The sequence below is a fragment of the Ruditapes philippinarum genome, unplaced genomic scaffold, assembly GCF_026571515.1.
Source record: "Ruditapes philippinarum isolate M1 unplaced genomic scaffold, ASM2657151v2 ctg3346_1_1_1_1, whole genome shotgun sequence".
In the NCBI taxonomy this organism is placed as follows: Eukaryota; Metazoa; Mollusca; class Bivalvia; order Venerida; family Veneridae; genus Ruditapes; species Ruditapes philippinarum.
This window is the reverse complement of record NW_026857779.1, coordinates 781-21,324: the sequence shown is the minus strand read 5'-3', so window position 1 is coordinate 21,324 and position 20,544 is coordinate 781. Positions and strand designations below refer to the sequence as shown.

Genomic DNA, 20,544 nt, shown 5'->3' with positions numbered 1-20,544 from the left:
ACATATTGTGTAATGGAACTGACTTTGTCTGAATATTTCTTGAGATATATCTTGTCGTTGTCTGTCCTTCTTATAAATGAACATGTTCATTATCAAGATGACCTTTATGTTATATCACCAGTCGAACAAAATTAATCGAAGCAGTTCTATTTTAAGTGGCAGAGCGCTGAAATTGTTGCATCTATAAAATTGTTAATCTATATCATATAGACATTATTCAGTATTGGACAGACCATCCGTGCATTGTATTGTATTGAATGGAATTAAATGAAGCAATTTTATGTTATTGACGGGGCGTTGGAAATGAATCACATGCAGCAAACTGCGAGCAGTCTTGAAGAATGTCTCAGCAGATTTATATAATTGTGTGACAATATACGAGCACACAGTGTCGTCTGGTAGACTGTTGATTTGTAATCCCGCTTGGAGACTAGAACGTTTACTGTAATGTCGGGTGTACATTATCACAACATCATATTCTGCAAAAGTCTTGTTTGATCCATTAATACAATGTTAATCATAGATAGAATTCTGGTGCCAGTTATGATCTATGCTTGACTACATAATTATAATGTTATGTTTCTAAATATCGTATTATAAATTGTTATATTTTTGATGAATTACCTGAGTTTCTAGTATATCTTAAATAACTTAATATCTACAAAAACGTAGATTTTAAATATGGAAGATAAGTACGTTTTTATGAAATATGTACATTTTTTAAAAAATTTATAGTACATTGAAGTTGATTCTAAGTACTGCTTTTAGTTGATCCATTTTCGGAATTCAGAGTAATTAAAAATACAAGATTTGTACTGCTATTAAGAAAAAATCATATATATTTTTTAGGTAACTTACTTGAAAACAGTGTTAGGTATGCTAATAAATGGTCATAGTTGGTAAAACTGGAGAGTCACCTGGTCTGTATTTTTGTTATTAACAAAATTAATGACAAAGTCAGCAATATTTGAGTTTGAGTCAAGATGTTTGCTAGGTAGAGAAATGACATATAAAGTTGTTAATTCCATTATAAATTAGGCTAATGTGAAACACCATGAAGATATTCACCAGGATATACCCAACATAGTGCTGGAATAAAAAGAGAATTTATATAAAAAAAATTTTTAACAAATTGTAAGAAAACTCTTGAATTAGCGAGCAAAAATTTCTAAAACCAAGATGGACAGCTGGAACCTTGCACATGATTCATTAAACCAAGATGTACAGCAGGAATTTTTCAAATGCTTCAGTAAACCCTGAGACTGAAGCTCACTCACAGTAAAGGTTTCAATATTTCCAGATTGACAGCTGGAACCTTGTCAAGGTTTCAATATACCTAAAAATCTTCCTTTTTTCAAAAAACCCAGTTGGAATCTAGAATCTTGTTAATGTTTCAATAAACCCAGATGGAATCTAGAATCTTGTTTATGTTTAAATAAATCCAGTTGGAATCTTGTTTATGTTTCAATAAACCCAGATGGAATCTGGAACCTTGTTTATGTTTCAATAAACCCAGTTGGAATCTAGAATCTTGTTTATGTTTCAATAAACCCAGTTGGAATCTAGAATCTTGTTTATGTTTCAATAAACCCAGATGGAATCTAGAATCTTGTTTATGTTTCAATAAACCCTGTTGGAATCTAGAATCTTGTTTATGTTTCAATAAACCCAGTTGGAATCTGGAATCTTGTGTATGTTTCAATAAACCCAGTTGGAATCTAGAATCTTGTTTATGTTTCAATAAACCCAGATAGAATCTAGAATCTTGTTTATGTTTCAATAAACCCTGTTGGAATCTAGAATCTTGTTTATGTTTCAATAAACCCAGTTGGAATCTAGAATCTTGTTTATGTTTCAATAAACCCAGTTGGAATCTAGAATCTCGTTTATGTTTCAATAAACCCAGTTGGAATCTGGAATCTTGTTTATGTTTCAATAAACCCAGTTGGAATCTAGAATCTTGTTTATGATTCAATAAAAACAGTTGGAATCTGGAATCATGTTTATGTTTCAATAAACCCTGTTGGAATCTGGAATAATGTTTATGTTTCAATAAACCCAGTTGGAATCTGGAATAATGTTTATGTTTCAATAAACCCATTTGGAATATGGAACCTTGTTTATGTGTTGGAATCTGGAACCTTGTTTATGTGTCAATAAACCCAGTTGGAATCTGGAATCTTGTTTATGTTTCAATAAACCCAGTTGGAATCTAGAATCTTGTTTATGTTTCAATAAACCCAGATAGAATCTAGAATCTTGTTTATGTTTCAATAAACCCTGTTGGAATCTAGAATCTTGTTTATGTTTCAATAAACCCAGTTGGAATCTGGAATCTTGTGTATGTTTCAATAAACCCAGTTGGAATATAGAATCTTGTTTATGTTTCAATAAACCCAGTTGGAATCTAGAATCTTGTTTATGTTTCAATAAACCCAGTTGGATCTGGAATCTTGTTTATGATTCAATTAAAACAGTTGGAATCTTGAATCATGTTTATGTTTCAATAAACCCAGTTGGAATCTGGAATAATGTTTATGTTTCAATAAACCCAGTTGGAATCTGGAATAATGTTTATGTTTCAATAAACCCATTTGGAATCTGGAACCTTGTTTATGTGTTGGAATCTGGAACCTTGTTTATGTGTCAATAAACCCAGTCGGAATCTGGAATCTTGTTTATGTTTCAATAAACCCAGTTGGAATCTGGAATCTTGTTGATGTTTCAATAAACCCAGTTGGAATCTGGAATCTTGTTTATGTTTCAATAAACCCAGTTGGAATCTGGTATCTTGTTTATGTTTCAATAAACCCAGTTGGAATCTGGAATCTTGCACATGTTTTAATAAAGCTAGTTGGAATCTGGGATCTCGTTAATGTTTCAATAAACTGGTAGACGGACAGCTGGGATTTTGTAAATGTTTCACTAAACCCAGATGAAAAGCTGGAATCTTGTTGATTTTTCAATAAACCCAGAGGGACAGCTGGAGTCTTGAAAATGTTTAGAAAAAACCTGAAGTCTTGCAAATGTTTAAATAACCCAGACAGACAGCTGCAATCTTAAAAATTCTTAAAGAAACCAAACAGACTGTTGGAATTTTGAAAATGCTTCCATAAACCAAAGCAAACAGGTGTTATCTTGCAAAAAGTTTCAATAAATCCAGACAGAAAGCTGGAATATTCTGTACAACTGCTCTATATATAACTAGATGAATGTATTTCATTTGTTTCTGAATCAATTAAAACATTTTTTTATGGAATGACATTTATATTTTGGTTCTTCCTAAAAGCTTCTTCCATGTATGTGATAAATGAGAATAATATATATCTATTGAAACATGGGAGGCATATTTTCATCTTTGCTCCAAATAATATATACAATAAATCATTAATGATATTCATACAGAAATTGATACAAATTGTTGAGAATCCTGGATTTGTCGGAGTAACTCATGTAGGATTTTCTGGTTCCTGTTACACACAAATGCCTTGGAGAGAATGTTTCTTTACAGGCAAATGTCAAGTTTAACTTGTGATTAGTGATTTAGTTGTGACCCTTCATCATTGTCAATATTACAATTTTCTTGTATCTGTCTTCCTTACCTTGTCCTGGGAGACAACGCATTGTCTGGGAATTGCTTCGTTACTTATAACACGTATATATTTCTCTGATAGAAACTATAGTAATAACTTGTGCTTCTTAGTAATTTTAGTCTGTAGAAATTATATACATGTAAATATTTTACAGCGATCATTGTATTATATTAAAGATTTATATCCCTACCCTGTTTAACGGACTTTAAATGTCCAGCTTTCAGACTGGACACAATCATTTATCATTTTTAGGGTAAATAAAAAATAAAATTACTGACTTAAAAAGCTTGAAGACAGTGACCATGATCAGTTAACATGAATGTGATACATTTGCTCCCAGCACTGGCTAATGGTTAAATTTTAAAAAAAACACATGGAAAATGCTGGATCAATTTATGGTAAATGACACATGAATAAAGTTATGATGGAAACCAGGTGGTATTTATTGTAAATAACAATCTAAATGACTTTATTCTTTTATATTAATATAACTTGTAACTTTAATACTTCTATTATTTTAACCATACCATTTATGGTTTAGCAAAACAAATATTACCTTACATAAAAAAAACAGCAACAAAAAATAATGGTGCTTTTTAAACTTCATTTTCAGTATGTCATATTAAGCCATTGATCGAATTTCTTTTTTTATTTCATGATGTCAGTTTATTAATTGAATCAGAGTAATTCTACACCAATCACCACTCAGTATCCACTGGTTCTATGATATTAGTTGTCTTGTAGTTGGCTGTTACCATTTGCTGTTACTGTATTTGAAATATTCACAGTGATTTCATTGGCTTACATGCAATAGTGTGTAAAGCCTCTGACTTTATTTGATGTTGAATGAGATATGTCATGTTATTGTCTCCAGAATGATTTAAACACAGAGTAGACAAGGTTGCAAAGTCAAGGACATTGGAGTAACATTACATGTAATGTATTATAACAAATAAAAATGCCATTATTTTTTTTATTGTTTTGTTTTATGTTGGTATTTATATAACACCTGAGAGGACTGTTCTTGTGTCTATTAACTTAACAATGTTAAAAGGTCACAAGGAAAGATAATTCAAACAAATATATGAAGTATGAACAATAACCAAATGTTCAAGTCATCCTTGACAGATTGTATGTAACCCATTGAGCATATATAACTCAAAGATCATAATTATGTAACCCAGGAATTATATGTTACCTAGGGATTATATGTAACCTAGGGATTATATGTAACCTATATGTAACCTAGGGATTATATGTAACCTATATGTAACCTAGGGATTATAATGTAGCATCAGGATTATATGTAACCTATTGGATTATATGTAACCTATTGGATTATATGTAACCTATTGAGCTTATATAACTCAGAGATTATAATGGAACCTAGGAATTATATGTAACCAATCGTATCTATTTATTCAGGGAATAGACATATACACATACAATGTTAACACATATATCAACTTGCATATATTAAAACACACACATATATACAACAAAAATAATTATAAGATTAATTAATGAGTATGTTCTATGTAACCCTAGGATTGCCCATTAAGCTAAAAGCTTATTTCCAATGGGGTCCATTTACTGTAAAATAATTACACTAACTTACATAATAATAAATGAATTATAAAGAAGTTAAAATATTATTAATGACAATTTTCAACAATCAAGACACATTTTTCAATATAATAAGACAAGTACATTGTACACAAACAAAATGAAATAAATTTTGTTTAAACTAAAACATATCAAGTACAACATAAACATGTTACAAAACCTTATCATAAGTTACACATCAATTTAATAATAAATAAACATATTATTCACTTGTTTATCATTTTCATTACTTAAAAAAAGTTTTACTTTCGTTTTAAATGTTTGGATATTGTCAATTGATCTAATGTTGTCTGGTAAAGAATTCCAGTATTTTATGGCATTGTAGAAAAATGTATTTTTAACATAAGAATCATTTTGAGGCAAAACAAAATTAAAATTACTAGATCTTAAATTGGATCAAATGGATGATCATATGTAACTCAGTGATCATAATTTGATAACTCTGGGATCATATGTATCCAAGGGATTATGTGTAACCAAGGGATCATATATATATATAATCCAGGGATCATATGTAACCAAGGGATCATATATATATAATAAATTATGTAACTTGGGGATCATAATTATTTCAAGCCGGCTTGCGGGGATCTCTACTTTTTAAAGTTGCCACTTTTGGCGTATTTTAAGTTTGGTGTATTATTTTGCGTCTGTGCGTTCGTCCAGATTTATCAGGTCTATATCTTGCTTATTCTTTGAAGGATTACAAAATAATTTGGTACCAATCTTCACCATAATGGGGTGGTGTGTTCCACACAAAACCAAGGTCTGCCTCTGAGAGGACACAGTCACACTTGAGGGTCAGCCCAGAGCGTAACTTCCATATGCATGGAGTGATTTTAATATAACCATAGTGAGGCAGAGTGTCACGTAAAAAAGTCAGGTGTCTTAGGTGAAGGTTAAGGTCATACTTAGGGGTCAAAGGTCAAATTACAAAATAAAACATTCATTTGGGAGTATAACTTCTGAATACATAGAATTTAAAAACAACTTAGCATAAATGTTCTCTTGTCCAGCTCAAAATGAAGGTCAAGGTCACCAGAGGTCAAAGGTCAAATAAAAATAATAAAATTTGTTTGTTGGCGCTGTATTTTGCTGACGCTTTGAAGTATTATGCTTAGTGTCAAGTCTGCTTGCGCCGAGCTCGACATAGTTGTCAAAATGGCTGTTCAGTGTTTGATTGTGCGTGCTTGCATCCAAACTTGCATATGAACCAGCTCACCGGGTCAGAGGTCAAGATCACCTAAGATGTGGGTATAAAGAGGATGTGTTGTTTAACTCAGGGATCATAGTACAAATACAGTTTCTCTGTAACTGTAAGAAGGTTAAAGTCATAGTTTCTCTGTAAAATTATCATTGTTTCTCTGTTAAAAGGCTACAAATACAGTTTTTCTGTCATAAGTATACAATTACAGTTTTTTGTAAGAATTTAAAAAAACACAGTTTCTACCGTTTAGAACTAATGTTACAATCACAGTTTCTCTGTTAGAAGGTTACAAACAGTTTCTCTGATAGGTTGTTACATGCAATCACAGTTTCTCTGTAAACAAGTTATAAAGTGCCTTAACATATAATTACAAAACTGTCCTACACATTTGCATGTCACATCAGTATTCTGTTTGAATTAGTTTACAAAGTCTGGTATGGTTATATGGTGTCATAACAGTAAGTCTAGCTCTGTTTGAGATTATCACCTACAAATGTCTCATACTTTATGAAGTTCACATTTAGTATGCCTGGCAGTATATAAAAATGTTTGTCTCAGAGTAGTCTCAGCATATGTAATACTATAAAGGATTACAATATTCCCAAGGGTCACATTTTATAGTCGTTTCTGCAAGTACTGCAAATTTTTACATAGGAAAGGAAGGAAATTTAATTGAGTGCAGAGAATTTTAACATTTTCATACCTGGTAAATTTGGTTGCCACAATGCTATATCAGACATTAATTGTGAATCACATATTAACAAAATCTTGTCATATTTATGTAACCTGGTGCAACTGAAAATGGTCAGCCTTTACCACTAGCACAGAGCCAGGTCAGCTTATATGGAAGTTCAGTGTGACCAGGTTCTTAACTGGGAGGTTGGCAGACTTAATAATTTCAATTGTTTATTTTGATACCCCCAAAATTGATAATGGGACAGTTCCGGAAATGGAAGCTAAGAAATTCAGCAATTTAAATATAGTACTTTTCAATCACTCTGATTGTAGGCTGTTTCGTTATAATATCAGATACTGGTATGAATCCTGCAAAATGTTAAAAAATTGTTTATAGCTACATGTAGATATTGATTTGATCAACTCCTGTCCTAGACTTATTCTAAGATATAAACTGTAATATTGTCATCATATCAGAGTTATGACACTGATGTCACATCTGCAAGATAGTCATGTGGAACACACACTGTCAGTCTATTTAATATGTAGTTACATTGTATCTCCATCTCTGTCTCTCAAATAAAGATAAGATTTAATACGGATACAACAAACAATATATACATTTGTAAATATAAATGCTCTAAATTGTCTTCATTGATGAAACTGGGAAACAAAGATTTTATGTCATTAGCTAACAGTGTGAAAAGTTGGGGAATTCTTAAGTTATTCAATTTACTAGCTTTTCTCCACTGAATTTTGTAATTAACACTCAGGCCACAAATCTGAGTGAAATGATGATAAATGACTTACAATATTGACTAATTTTCTAGGAAACCAATTATCTTGTTGTGTCATAGCTGTATGGTTAAGGTTGCTGATTTTAAAATCAATTTCCCCACTGTTTTACCACTGTTGGTTTGATTCTCACTGAGACATTAAAATCTTCATGTGCAAGTCAACTGATATGTGCAGAGAGTTCAGGTGTCAAACTTCGGTCTCATATATATAGAGAGATATTTAGGGTCTTGACCTTAGAGTAAGCTGTCATAATCAGTGGGATCTGAACAACATCAAAAGTTTCCTAAAAGTAAAATCTGTTTGTTTTGTATTCATAATTAAAATAAACACAATATCTTATTATACCCCTTGAAACAGCATGCCTTTCAGATTCATGCTTATTTTCATAATAATAATGCTAATTTTTAGAATGTATTTAAAAGTAAAATATTGTCAAATGATGAAAGAAACTAATTTATACACAGCAGATAGCACTAAACACAATCAAACAGTAAAAAATATGGTAATAAATAAATCATTCGTAAATTGCATATAACTTGTAAATTTATTCTTGAATTGTGAATATTAATGATAGCACAATTTTTCTCATGGTTGATTTTCTTTAAATAATTTAGTTCATCTGGAGGTATGCAGCTTTAATTTTGGCAAATAGTTAAACACAGACAACAAAATGATTGTGCAGCAGAAACAATATAAAAATTATTTTGATAAATATCTTAATTTAAGGGAGTAAATGATCTCTTTTTTATATGATATAGAGATCTTTTCAAGTAAACTCTTTCAGTGATTGGATATATAATGATTGAAACACGTCTAAGACATAGTATCAGGGCCGGCAAAATCAATTGTCCGTATTGCCCAGGTTGTCCCACAGCCTGTACGGACAAGTGAAAATTTTTAAGAATTAACTATGTAAATATCATACGGACAAGTTAAAAATGCTTCAAATAAAAACTGACAAGTAAGTCAAAATCAGATTTTGCTGGCCCTGAGTATACATATATGTCCAGACCAGTAGTGTAACCAGACTTTATACTGGTCATTCATGCTCAGGTGTTGAAAGGCCCCTACGCTCACACTGGAAATTCAGAACTGGGCTGGTCTATCACATAAATACTAAAGGGTATTCAGGTAAATTAACAAGATAAGTGTGACTAGAATTTATGATCTTCATTATATGATGTTATTCATGTACTTAAATTGAATTGTTTCCATGTAGCTGAACACTCGGATATAGATCTCAACTTCAAATGAAGGTAAATGCTCTGTTAAAATATCAAGATCAAATATTAAAGTCAAGGTCAAGCATAAATGTCAAGAATTCTATTACTAAATGCTTTATTAAAGCAATAAAGAGTGAAATCCCACGCCATTACACAAGTGGTTTTAAAACCATTAATATGAATTTAGAGGACAATTTTCTAAAATGTACACATGTTTTTTTAATTGCAAAAGTCAACATTTAATATCTTTAATTTTATTGCTAGTTATGTAACATGTTCATATGACCCTGACACAATATGATTGTGATGTTACTCTTGGGCTTTTACATAAAGCATTATATATTAAATAAAAACCAAGATGTTGGGTTCACTTCTAAGTTCTCTTCTTTATTTACATATCTGTCACAAGCAATTACAAATGATGGTTGACAGCTACTTGCAGTTACAACAACAAGTGACCTGAAAATACATTTCATCAACCAATTACTATATAATTAAAATAATGAATTACAAATACATATTACATGAGCAACATTTTAACAAGATCATCATAGTATGAGTAATACAATTAATTCCTCAAATGCTAGTGGCCAAAATACATTAATACTTAACCTTTCATAAATGTCACAAATTCCTAATACATATAAATCACATGTCAAAACCTGTATTCAACATAAACATAGTACAAACATAACCACAACATTGTACACTCACCAGTATATGGTACCAATCACATTACACTGCATCTGCATAAAACTCTCTCTCTCCAGTGTGTGCTGCTTAGTCTGTAAGTTAAAAATAAGTATTGTGCACAAAAGAAATATATGTGACAGTAGTAGTAATTATATTTCACCAGATTTATGCCATTTCAATTTCATGTACACAAAATATGCAATATTACATATACGTCTAAAATATCGCCGAAAACAAAGAAACGAATGTAATACTCATTTCAACAGAAGCTCATGTAATACAACAAATACTAAATATACATACCAAGATATATTTCCTTATAACAAGAAGACAAACTTTCAAAAGTTTACCAAGACACAATCTCAACTACAGGTTACACAGAAAAACGTAGGCGGCACTGAAAACCCCGCGAATCAGCACGTGATACAAAGAAATTACTAACAACCAATCAAAACAGAGTATGCCAACAATAAAGTTCAAAGTGCATGGCAATGACTAAAACTCTTACAAAATACATTGAAATCACAGTCAAGACGGTCTGGTCACACACTCCCCCACCTTACAAAAATGACGTCTCGTCATTAAGTCACAGTCTTTAAGTCACACGTCATAAATATGTCATGTCAAAGAACAACTACACGACGCTCCTACTCAAAACACTACATTAACCTTATATACTATATACTAGATATATGAATCATACTCGCCCAAATTTTGCATAACCACTATCCATTAAGTTGTAACACACCTTACTCAGTTGACTAAATATCAATTCAAAATAAACAAAAAAATAACTTACCACTTTCCATCCCACAGTTCTTAATTGCGGCCTCGCAATTAGCCTTATAGAAGTAAAATACAAAAGAATAATTAATTATACATTGTTATATAAAAAAATAAAGTAAAATCATATATCAAATGACAAATATATTAATTGACAGTATTAATGACATATACATATATTGACATTTTTAAATGACAATATCACTTAACGAAAGCTCTGACAATCCTATATGCAGTCACACTATCTACGTCGTCAAGGATTCCAGAATTCATTAATTTATCTAAAACCTGAAATTTATTGTCTCCTGAACACTGCGCCATTTGATTCATCTGGTATTCTCCATATCTGTCCGGTGGTCTTCTAGCTCTCCCAGTTCTTCGAGGCATTGGTACAGGTTTAACTTCATTATTAATCTCATTATTTTGTTTCTCAGTTGCATCTTCTATGTTTGCACCATCTGTTGTATGTATTTCCATTTTAGAGGTATCACCAAGACCATCTGCATCTTCTTCATGACTGTGTATATCACCATCATCACCAGAACCATCTCCTGCCATATTTTCTTCTACCGTGTCCTCAACTTCAACAAAATCATCTTCTGCCACATTGTCTTCTACTGTATTCTCAACATCTTCATTTACATTTTTCTTACTTGTGTCAGGATTACAGGCGTCCCCGTACCAGTCTGTAATAGAAACAGAGCTCTGTCCATCTTCACTTTCAGAATCATCACCTGTGACGTCACGGTTATCTTTCTTCACAACTTCATCGATTGCATTAGCATCAGACGATACATTATCCTTAATACTTCCATCATCTAACTCTTCATTAGTGTCTACATCATCTTCCTTATTATCCACCAGAAACAAGTGATTTCTGTGCAGAATTTTCTCTGTATGAGTTTTTTCGGACCTTACACGGAAAACAGGGATGTCTGGTCTTGTTTGTTCTTCCACATGGTACAACTCTTCTTCAAACTTATCATCTATCTTATGCTTTCCATCAAATGCGAGCTTCTTTACTAATACCAAGTCACCAACCGTTATCTTTGCAGCTTTCGCCTTCTTGTCATAATACTTCTTCTGTTTTATTTTTGACCTGTCCAAATGCTCTTTAACTATCTTTTGTGTTCTTCTTATCCTATCCTTCATTTCAATAATGTAATCCTTTGCCTCCTTGCTGTTTATTTCCTTTTCAGTAGCCTTTTCAAATGTTAAATCAACTGGAAGTTTTGGTCTTCTAAGAAACATGAGTTCGTAAGGTGAAATTCCTAGACTTTCATGTGGAATACAATTGTAAGCATAAACTAGAGGATTTATGTATTTCTTCCAATCTCTCTTTTGATGTGGCTCCAACGTACCAAGCATGTCCAAAAGCGTCCTGTTAAATCGCTCTGGGCCCGAATTACCTTGCGGGTGATATGGTGTTGTATGGCTCTTCTTGATGTTCATGATGTTACAAAGTTCTCGAATAAGTTCACTCTCAAAATTTGCCCCTTGGTCCGAATGAAGGCGAGTTGGAATTCCATATGGTATAATAAAATTATTGTAGAAGGCTTCAGCAGTAGTTCTGGCTGTCTGATTAATAGTTGGGATGGCTACAGCAAACTTTGTATAATGGTCAGTGACAACTAATATATTTCCTATTCCACCTTTTGAAGGCTCCAAAGTTAAATAATCGAAGCACACTAGCTCTAATGGATAAGTTGTGTTGACGTTAACAAGAGGTGCTCTACTATGAACAGATGACTTCCTACGCAAACATCGATCACATTTCGTCACATACTGGTCTATATCAGTCGACATTCCTGGCCAATAAAAACGTTCTCTAACAAGACGAAGAGTTCATTCTCGCCCTGGATGACCAACCTCACTATGGAGACCACGTAGTACTTCCTCTTTAAAACATTGTGGTAACACCAACTGTTCCACCTCTCTGTCCTCATCCTTGACATTCCTAAATAAAATTCCTCTTCTCATCTTAAGCTTCTGAAATTGCTTCTTCATGGTCAAGTCGTCCTTTGTCATATAAGTATTTGGTACTGTCCTATCAATTACCGCTTTTCTCCATCTCTCTATCAATGGGTCCTGTCTTTGACTTCTTCGAATCTCAAAAATTTCCTTCTGTGCCAATACTTGACTCTCATCATCAACATCAATTGTTTCCAATATGTTTAACGTAGCTACAGGCAACATCTCAATAAATGGTGATATTACAATACAACTGCATATAGCCTTAACAGTTTTGTCATCTATTCGAATACATTCTTCAGCTCCCTCCAATAACTTCTCGTGTGGATATCGACTCATGCCATCTGCGTCTGCATTTCTTAATCCTGCTCGATACTTGACATCAAATGAAAATTGTCCTAGTTGGGAAGCCCATCTTTGACCTGTGGCATCTAATTTTGCGCTGGTTAATATATGTGTCAAAGGATTATTGTCGGTTAAAACTGTGAAATGTTTTCCACTCAGGTAATCTTTAAACTTGTCTGTGATGGCCCATTTCAATGCTAAGTATTCAAGTTTGAAAGCACTGTAGTTCTGTTCAGCCTTGGTACAAGCCCTGCTGGCATAAGCAATCACCCTCTTAACACCTTCTTGTTCCTGGTACAATATGGCTCCTAACGCTTTGGTCGATGCATCTGTGTGAACTTCAAAAGGCTTGCTGAAATCAGGATAGGCCAATATTGGTGGGGATGACAGTATCTTCTTGAGATTATCAAAGACTTGCTGTTCCACTTCAGTCCACTTCCATTCCACTTTCAATCGCTTATGTCCCTTCTTGGTGGATGTAGGCGGCAGCAATTCTGACAGAGGTCTAATTAACTTGCTAAAGTCACGGATGAATCTCCTATAATACCCAGCAAAGGCAAGAAATGATCGTAATTCATCGGAGTTGGATGGAATTGGCCAATTTTGTACCTTATTAATCTTTTCTGGATCCGTCTCGATACCAGCTCCACTGACGACATGTCCTAAAAAATTTACCTTGGGTTTAAAGAAGAAACACTTCTCTGGAGCCAACTTCAAATTACAGTCCTTCAAGCGCTTCATGATAATGTCCAATCGTTCGAGATGTTCCTCAAATGTTTCTGAAAATATTATTAAATCGTCCAAGTATATGAGACATATCCTAGTATTAAGACCTTGTAGACATTCCTCCATTAAACGCTGATAAGTAGCAGGGGCATTTGTCAACCCGAACGGCATACGGTTATACTCGAAAAAACCAATTGACCCAACTGTAAATCCTGTGCGTTCTTTATGAGACTCCTCAACCTCTACTTGATGGTACCCCGACTTCATGTCGATAGTTGTAAAATACTTTGCGCCATGTAGACAGTCGAAAATTTCCTCTATTCTTGGTAAGGCGTAGCTATCTTTCACAGAACGATCATTCAGCATTCGAAAATCAACACATAAACGCAACTTGCCATTTCGCTTTCTAACTAAAACCACATTAGACGTCCAAGGTGACTTTGATGGTCTAATTATACCTCCAGCCAAAAGTTGTTCTATGTGTTGGCGCACCTCTTCCAACATGTTCGGCGGTATTCTTCTATGTCGTTGTTTGAAAGGAATACTATTCAATAATTCAATGCGATGTTTTACTTTGTTGCATAATCCAATGTCAGTATCACTGGTAGAAAATATGTCCTTGTGCCTTGTAAGTAACTTCTTTAACTGCTTAATCTGGTCGTCATCAAGTATGTGGTTGTCGTCTATGTTCAATTCGTTAATAATGTCATCTGACTTTTGATCATCTTCTATCTTGTCAAAGACCTCTTCTGCCACAGTCACTGGTTGCAGTTCACAAATTACTGCCCTAGGAGGTATGGTCAAAGTATGTGTAGTCAAGTTTGACACATTAATCTTCATTTCTCCATTATTGTGATAACAATATTGAACTACAGCAGGATTGATGTCTATATTCGATGATATGGTACTAAGCGGAGTTTCCTGAAGAATAGCAGTTGTAGAAGGATAATCAATCTCCTTATCTGTATAACCTTTGACTTCTAAAGTCTCATTTGGTTTCAAAATAATCTTCTGTAATGCTGCACTCCTAACTATGGCCAATCTATTCTTGTTCCTCCTAAGTCCATTTTCTCTTATAACTATTGCCCTAAAACTCAAATACCATGGTGTAAACAAGTCCGCCTTCTGTAAAAATTGATCACCAAAGTTTTCTTTACATTCTTTAAGAAGTTCCTGTAGAATATTGGTTCCCAAAATTACTGGAGTTTTTGATGAATACTTGGTATCAGGTGTAACTAGAAGTAGGCATTGATGTGAATTTGATTTTGGTAATCCCTCTAGTACATCCAATTTAACTTCAACGTATCCCAAATATGGCAACCTGTTTCCATCTGCGCATTCAATATTGAGTATGTCATTTATAGGTTTAATTGATGTACCGGTTAAAAATTCCTGTTGAAAAGATTCTGATATTACACTTACGCAACTTCCTGTATCAAGCAAGGCTGTGACTGGAGTATCTTCAATACAGATTTTAACTTCGTTGGTTTCACCTACTAATTTTGGATCGTTATACTTACCTGTGCCAAAGTTCGATCCTGTAACAGAGGCACTTACACTTTTGGGCAATCTCGTTGTCGGTGGCCTTTCTCGTTACACTTGAAACAGGTGATGTCTTTCAATAAAGTTGGGCAATCTCTCCTTAAATGTCCTGGTTTCCTGCATACATAGCATTCCCCTGGATTACTAGTTCCTGTGTATGATCCTCCTGTGTATGATCCTCCTGTGTATGATCCTCTATATGCTCCAGTACCTCTATATGCTCCAGTACCTCTATATACTCCATTATATGTTCCACTTCCTCTACCAGCATATCCACGGCCTCTTGTCATCCCTCTTCCTCTATGATAACCTCGGCTGTTCATCCAATATCTCGGAACATTTGCACCTCCCACTGCTCCTTCCTCTTTCTGTTTCTCTAACAAGTCTATCCTATCATTCAACTTCTGCAGCAACTTCTTCACTTCTGTCATCTCATTGGACTCTGTATTCACCGCCACTTTACATGTCTTCTCCTTCATGTCCTTAGGGCTGCCACTATCCTTCAAGTCAGATTCAATCTTCCTCAATTCTCTTTTAAAGTCATTGAAGTCCTTAATCTTATCCATTTGGTATACTGTCATATGTTTAAGATCCTTTAAAAGTCCATTATGTAAAACTTCCTTCAAAATATCTGTATCTGTTCTTTTAAGTGATCCCAATTTCACGGCTTGATCAAAAAGCTCTTCTAACCGGGAAGCATACTGTTCAACAGATTCTCCTTGTTTTTGTTTACTTGAATAAAACTTCCTCATCACACTTTCTCTAGACTCGACTGTGCCATAATCATTTTCCAGTTTATCCATAACTTCTTCAAGTGTTGCATCTGGTCCGAGTCTCCTGACCTTATCACTGGCACTCCCTTTTAACGCCCGTCTTATTCCATGTAGTATCTGTTCCTGCTTAAATATACCATCAGAACGATACGCATCTACCTCATATTTAAAACTATCCCATGTTACTTCACCTTTCCCTTCTTCGCCAAAAAATATTGACAAACGTGGATATTGATACTTTCCTGACTTAGGTGCTGGCTCAGGATGTCCTGTTGCAGTAGCAGTATGCTCATCATCATCATCCTCTTTAATATCACCAAACAATTTCATAAATTTCATCAAATCAGTAGCTGATCCTAATTTGGGCTTAATTTTCAAAGTCCTTAAAGCTTCAATCAATTTAGCTTCATCTGCAGTTATTTCCTCTCCCAAATCTTTCTCCTCTTCCTCAGGTGAGTAGGGATCTTCCTCAATGCTACTTAATGTCGTCATAATGAAAACTATTCACTATTCAATTCACAATGTCTAATTGTTGCTTCACAAATATCAGTTATCAATAGTCAATCAGTGATTTACACTGTAATTCACTTTAATTCACAATAGTATTACTTTTCAATCAATACACTATATCATATGAACATTCTCAAAATAAAAAATCTCATATATACATAATATGGACACTATATTGTAGAACTATAGTCACAGATCATCAGTACTTTGAATTATCTAACCCATATCAAGACATAGTAAAACCATCAATCACTTAACGTTAAGCCGCAGTAGAACCATTATCATATATATCCAAGTTCAAACCTTAAAAGTAAATAGTCTTTAATTTACTTGTCTATACGGATGTTAAATTGTAAATTAATTAACGGTATGTTACTGTCACACTAAGTAAACAATCAAAAAGTAAAATTTAAAATGTAAAATCTTTAATGTCAATTGTACTAAATTGTAATTTAATCAATCAATGACAAATGAAAAGTTTCCAATATCAAATAAACTAATATCTAACTGTGTATTGCCTAAAAGAAAAAAATTTAATAATGTTTACATTAAAAAAATAAAGTATGTCAAAATTTCCTAATTTTTTTTTTTTTTTTTTTTAATGAAAATAAATAAAATGTCAATCAGAAATCAGGTCTAAACACTATATTTTCACACACAATCAATTAAATTATTATCGTTTGACCTTTAATGTTCGGGGTTAAGTATGGTTCAAGGTCAAATAAAGTTCAAGGTCAAATATGTTTCAATATAAAGTATGACAGGGAGGTGCAATTCAATAACCCAAAATAAATTTCAGCTTTGATGACAATATATTTTATCAAGAAAATATTATATTTATTTTACATCTATTTATTTAAATCACAATACAATAATCAATATCTCCACAAACTATGCAATCATCTTTCAAATAAATGTTTATCTATGATGCTCAACTATGACTGAAAACAGCTGTTTTAAATTGTTTATTTATTTCTTTATTTTTTTTTTAAATCACAAAGGCCTTCTGAACAATATGGACACTAAATAGTACTTTGCCACAATATCAATCTGTAATCATGACACAGTTTTAGTAGCCGCTGATAATTGTTACAAATTCCTCGTTACCTACCTTTCAGAAGAACAAGGTCACATGTTTTAGACGGAATCGAAAGTAACGAAACCGAAAGTAGAACCAAGTGCAACTAACTGCACATTTTTTTGGGCGCCAAATGTTACTCTTGGGCTTTTACATAAAGCATTATATATTAAATAAAAACCAAGATGTTGGGTTCACTTCTAAGTTCTCTTCTTTATTTACATATCTGTCACAAGCAATTACAAATGATGGTTGACAGCTACTTGCAGTTACAACAACAAGTGACCTGAAAATACATTTCATCAACCAATTACTATATAATTAAAATAATGAATTACAAATACATATTACATGAGCAACATTTTAACAAGATCATCATAGTATGAGTAATACAATTAATTCCTCAAATGCTAGTGGCCAAAATACATTAATACTTAACCTTTCATAAATGTCACAAATCCTAATACATATAAATCACATGTCAAACCTGTATTCAACATAAACATAGTACAAACATAACCACAACATGTACACTCACCAGTATATGGTACCAATCACATTACACTGCATCTGCATAAAACTCTCTCTCTCCAGTGTGTGCTGCTTAGTCTGTAAGTTAAAAATAAGTATTGTGCACAAAAGAAATATATGTGACAGTAGTAGTAATTATATACCAGATTATGCCATTTCAATTTCATGTACACAAAATATGCAATATTACATATACGTCTAAAATATCGCCGAAAACAAAGAAACGAATGTAATACTCATTTCAACAGAAGCTCATGTAATACAACAAATACTAAATATACATACCAAGATATATTTCCTTATAACAAGAAGACAAACTTTCAAAAGTTTACCAAGACACAATCTCAACTACAGATTACACAGAAAAACGTAGGCGGCACTGAAAACCCCGCGAATCAGCACGTGATACAAAGAAATTACTAACAACCAATCAAAACAGAGTATGCCAACAATAAAGTTCAAAGTGCATGGCAATGACTAAAACTCTTACAAAATACATTGAAATCACAGTCAAGACGGTCTGGTCACAGTGACATTACAGTAAAATGTCAATGGATCTTTGTTTTATAAGAATAATATCATTGTCTGTCGGTACACTGACCAGAATATGTTGCTTGAGGGTAACTGTTTACCATGTTGTCTGCCTGTACACTGACCAGAATATGTTGCTTGAGGGTAACTGTTTACCATGTTGTCTGCCTGTACACTGACCAGAATATGTTGCTTGAGGGTAACTGTTTACCATGTTGCCTGTCAGTACACTGAGTCAGAATATCAGTAGCTTGATGGTAACTGTTTACTGTGTTCCTTGCCAGTACACTGACCTCTGAATATCAGTAGCTTGAGGGTAACTGTTTACTGTGTTCCTTGCCAGTACACTTACCTCTGAATATCAGTAGCTTGATGGTAACTGTTTACTGTGTTCCTTGCCAGTACACTTACCTCTGAATATCAGTAGCTTGAGGGTAACTGTTTACCGTGTTTCCTGCAGGTACAGTCTGACCTCTGAATATCAGTAGCTTGAGGGTAACTGTTTATCATGTTGCCTGCCAGTACACTGACCTCTTAATATCAGTAGCTTGACGGTAACTGTTTACCATGTTGCCTGCAGGTACACTGACCTCTGAATATCAGTAGCTTGAAGATAACTATTTACTGTGTTCCCTGCCAGTACACTGACCATAATATGTAGCTTGAGGGTAACTGTTTACCGTGTTGCCTGCTAGTAAACTGACCAGAATATCTAGCTTGAGGATAACTGTTTACTGTGTTGCCTGCCAGTACACTGACCATAATACGTAGCTTGAGGGTAACTGTTTACCGTGTTGCCTGCTAGTAAACTGACCAGAATATCTAGCTTGAGGGTAACTGTTTACTGTGTTGCCTGCCAGTACATTGACCAGAATACGTAGCTTGAGGGTAACTGTTTACCGTGTTGCCTGCTAGTAAACTGACCAGAATATCTAGCTTGAGGGTAACTGTTAACCGTGTTGCCTGCTAGTAAACTGACCAGAATATGTAGCTTGAGGGTAACTGTTTACCAGTGTAAGGAGGTTCTGCTGAGTTTCTGCTAGGTACAGGAGAGTTAGGCATTTTTGTCAATGACACAATTGGTGTTTTATTTCCTTTCTTGTATATCATATATAAATCATATTTCGGAATTACGGCCAAATGATGTCATCCTAAGCATGCAATTCTCTTATAATAATTGCACATGAATGACCTTATTTAAAGTACATAAATTGTCTCAGAATGGGGAATATAAGATGAGTTTTCCTAGTACAAACAGTCTAACAGTACAAAATACTGTCTGTTGTGTGACATTATGTTGACATATATTAAACTGTCTAAGTTATTGTTTCTCATGTATTTATTTCTGTTACAGCAAATATTAGATATTGCATTTTTAATGTTTTTAAAAAAGCTATTTTATAACCAGGAACATTTGTTACCATATCACAAAATTTAATACAAGGTTACTGTGACCTAAGATTATATTGATTTTATTGTTTTGTTTTATTTTCAGGCGATGTAGAATTGACAGACTTGCAGCTGAGACCTGAAGCTTTAGTAAGTGAATTATTCAAATTTGCAGTGAGACTTGGTCATGATACATAACTGTGGCAGTTTACTTGCTTAATAAGATACATTTAACTGTGGCAGTTTACTTGCTTAATAAACAATTGGTCTGATATATAAACTAGGCAAACAATTTGTCTGATATATAAACTAGGTGAGCAATTGGTCTGATATATAAACTAGGTGAGCAATTGGTCTGATATATAAACTAGGTGAGCAATTGGTCTGATATATAAACTAGGTGAGCAATTGGTCTGATATATAAACTAGGTGAGCAATTGGTCTGATATATAAACTAGGTGAGCAATTGGTCTGATATATAAACTAGGTATTGGTCTGATATATAAACTAGGTGAGCAATTGGTCTGATATATAAACTAGGTGAGCAATT

The 20,544-nt window shown here is 33.5% G+C and overlaps 2 protein-coding genes and 1 long non-coding RNA gene across 3 annotated transcripts in view; 1 reads left to right on the top strand and 2 right to left on the bottom strand.

Moving 5' to 3' along the window:
* The window catches only part of LOC132750998 (intermembrane lipid transfer protein Vps13-like), a gene marked incomplete at its 3' end in the record, with an annotated part of 36,854 nt that extends 16,710 nt beyond the window's left edge, over positions 1–20,144 (top strand). The window contains 1 exon segment of the mRNA XM_060741097.1: positions 20,101–20,144. Coding sequence (XP_060597080.1) covers positions 20,101–20,144 — 44 coding nt within the window.
* LOC132750996 (uncharacterized) lies at positions 15,194–17,419 on the bottom strand. The gene is made up of 2 exons (XM_060741096.1): positions 15,394–17,419; positions 15,194–15,360 (listed from the first exon to the last, which is right to left on the bottom strand). Exons 1-2 carry the CDS (start codon positions 16,445–16,447, stop codon positions 15,194–15,196), a joined length of 1,221 nt encoding a protein of 406 aa, XP_060597079.1. The 5' UTR covers positions 16,448–17,419.
* Positions 17,737–18,607, bottom strand: LOC132750997 (uncharacterized). Its single transcript, XR_009628626.1, has 3 exons — positions 18,360–18,607; positions 18,082–18,152; positions 17,737–17,829 (listed from the first exon to the last, which is right to left on the bottom strand). It is a non-coding gene; the product is annotated as an uncharacterized LOC132750997 (long non-coding RNA).
* Positions 20,145–20,544: the final 400 nt, after the last annotated feature.

What these genes read in the sequence shown, in the direction of transcription:
- LOC132750996 (XM_060741096.1), bottom strand. Translation starts at nt 16,447, where the DNA reads ATGACGACATTAAGTAGCATTGAGGAAGATCCCTACTCACCTGAGGAA. An exon ending in AGGTACTGGAGCATATAGAG is followed by an intron (nt 15,361 to 15,393) that starts GTACTGGAGCAT and finishes CATACACAGGAG; the next exon opens with GATCATACACAGGAGGATCA.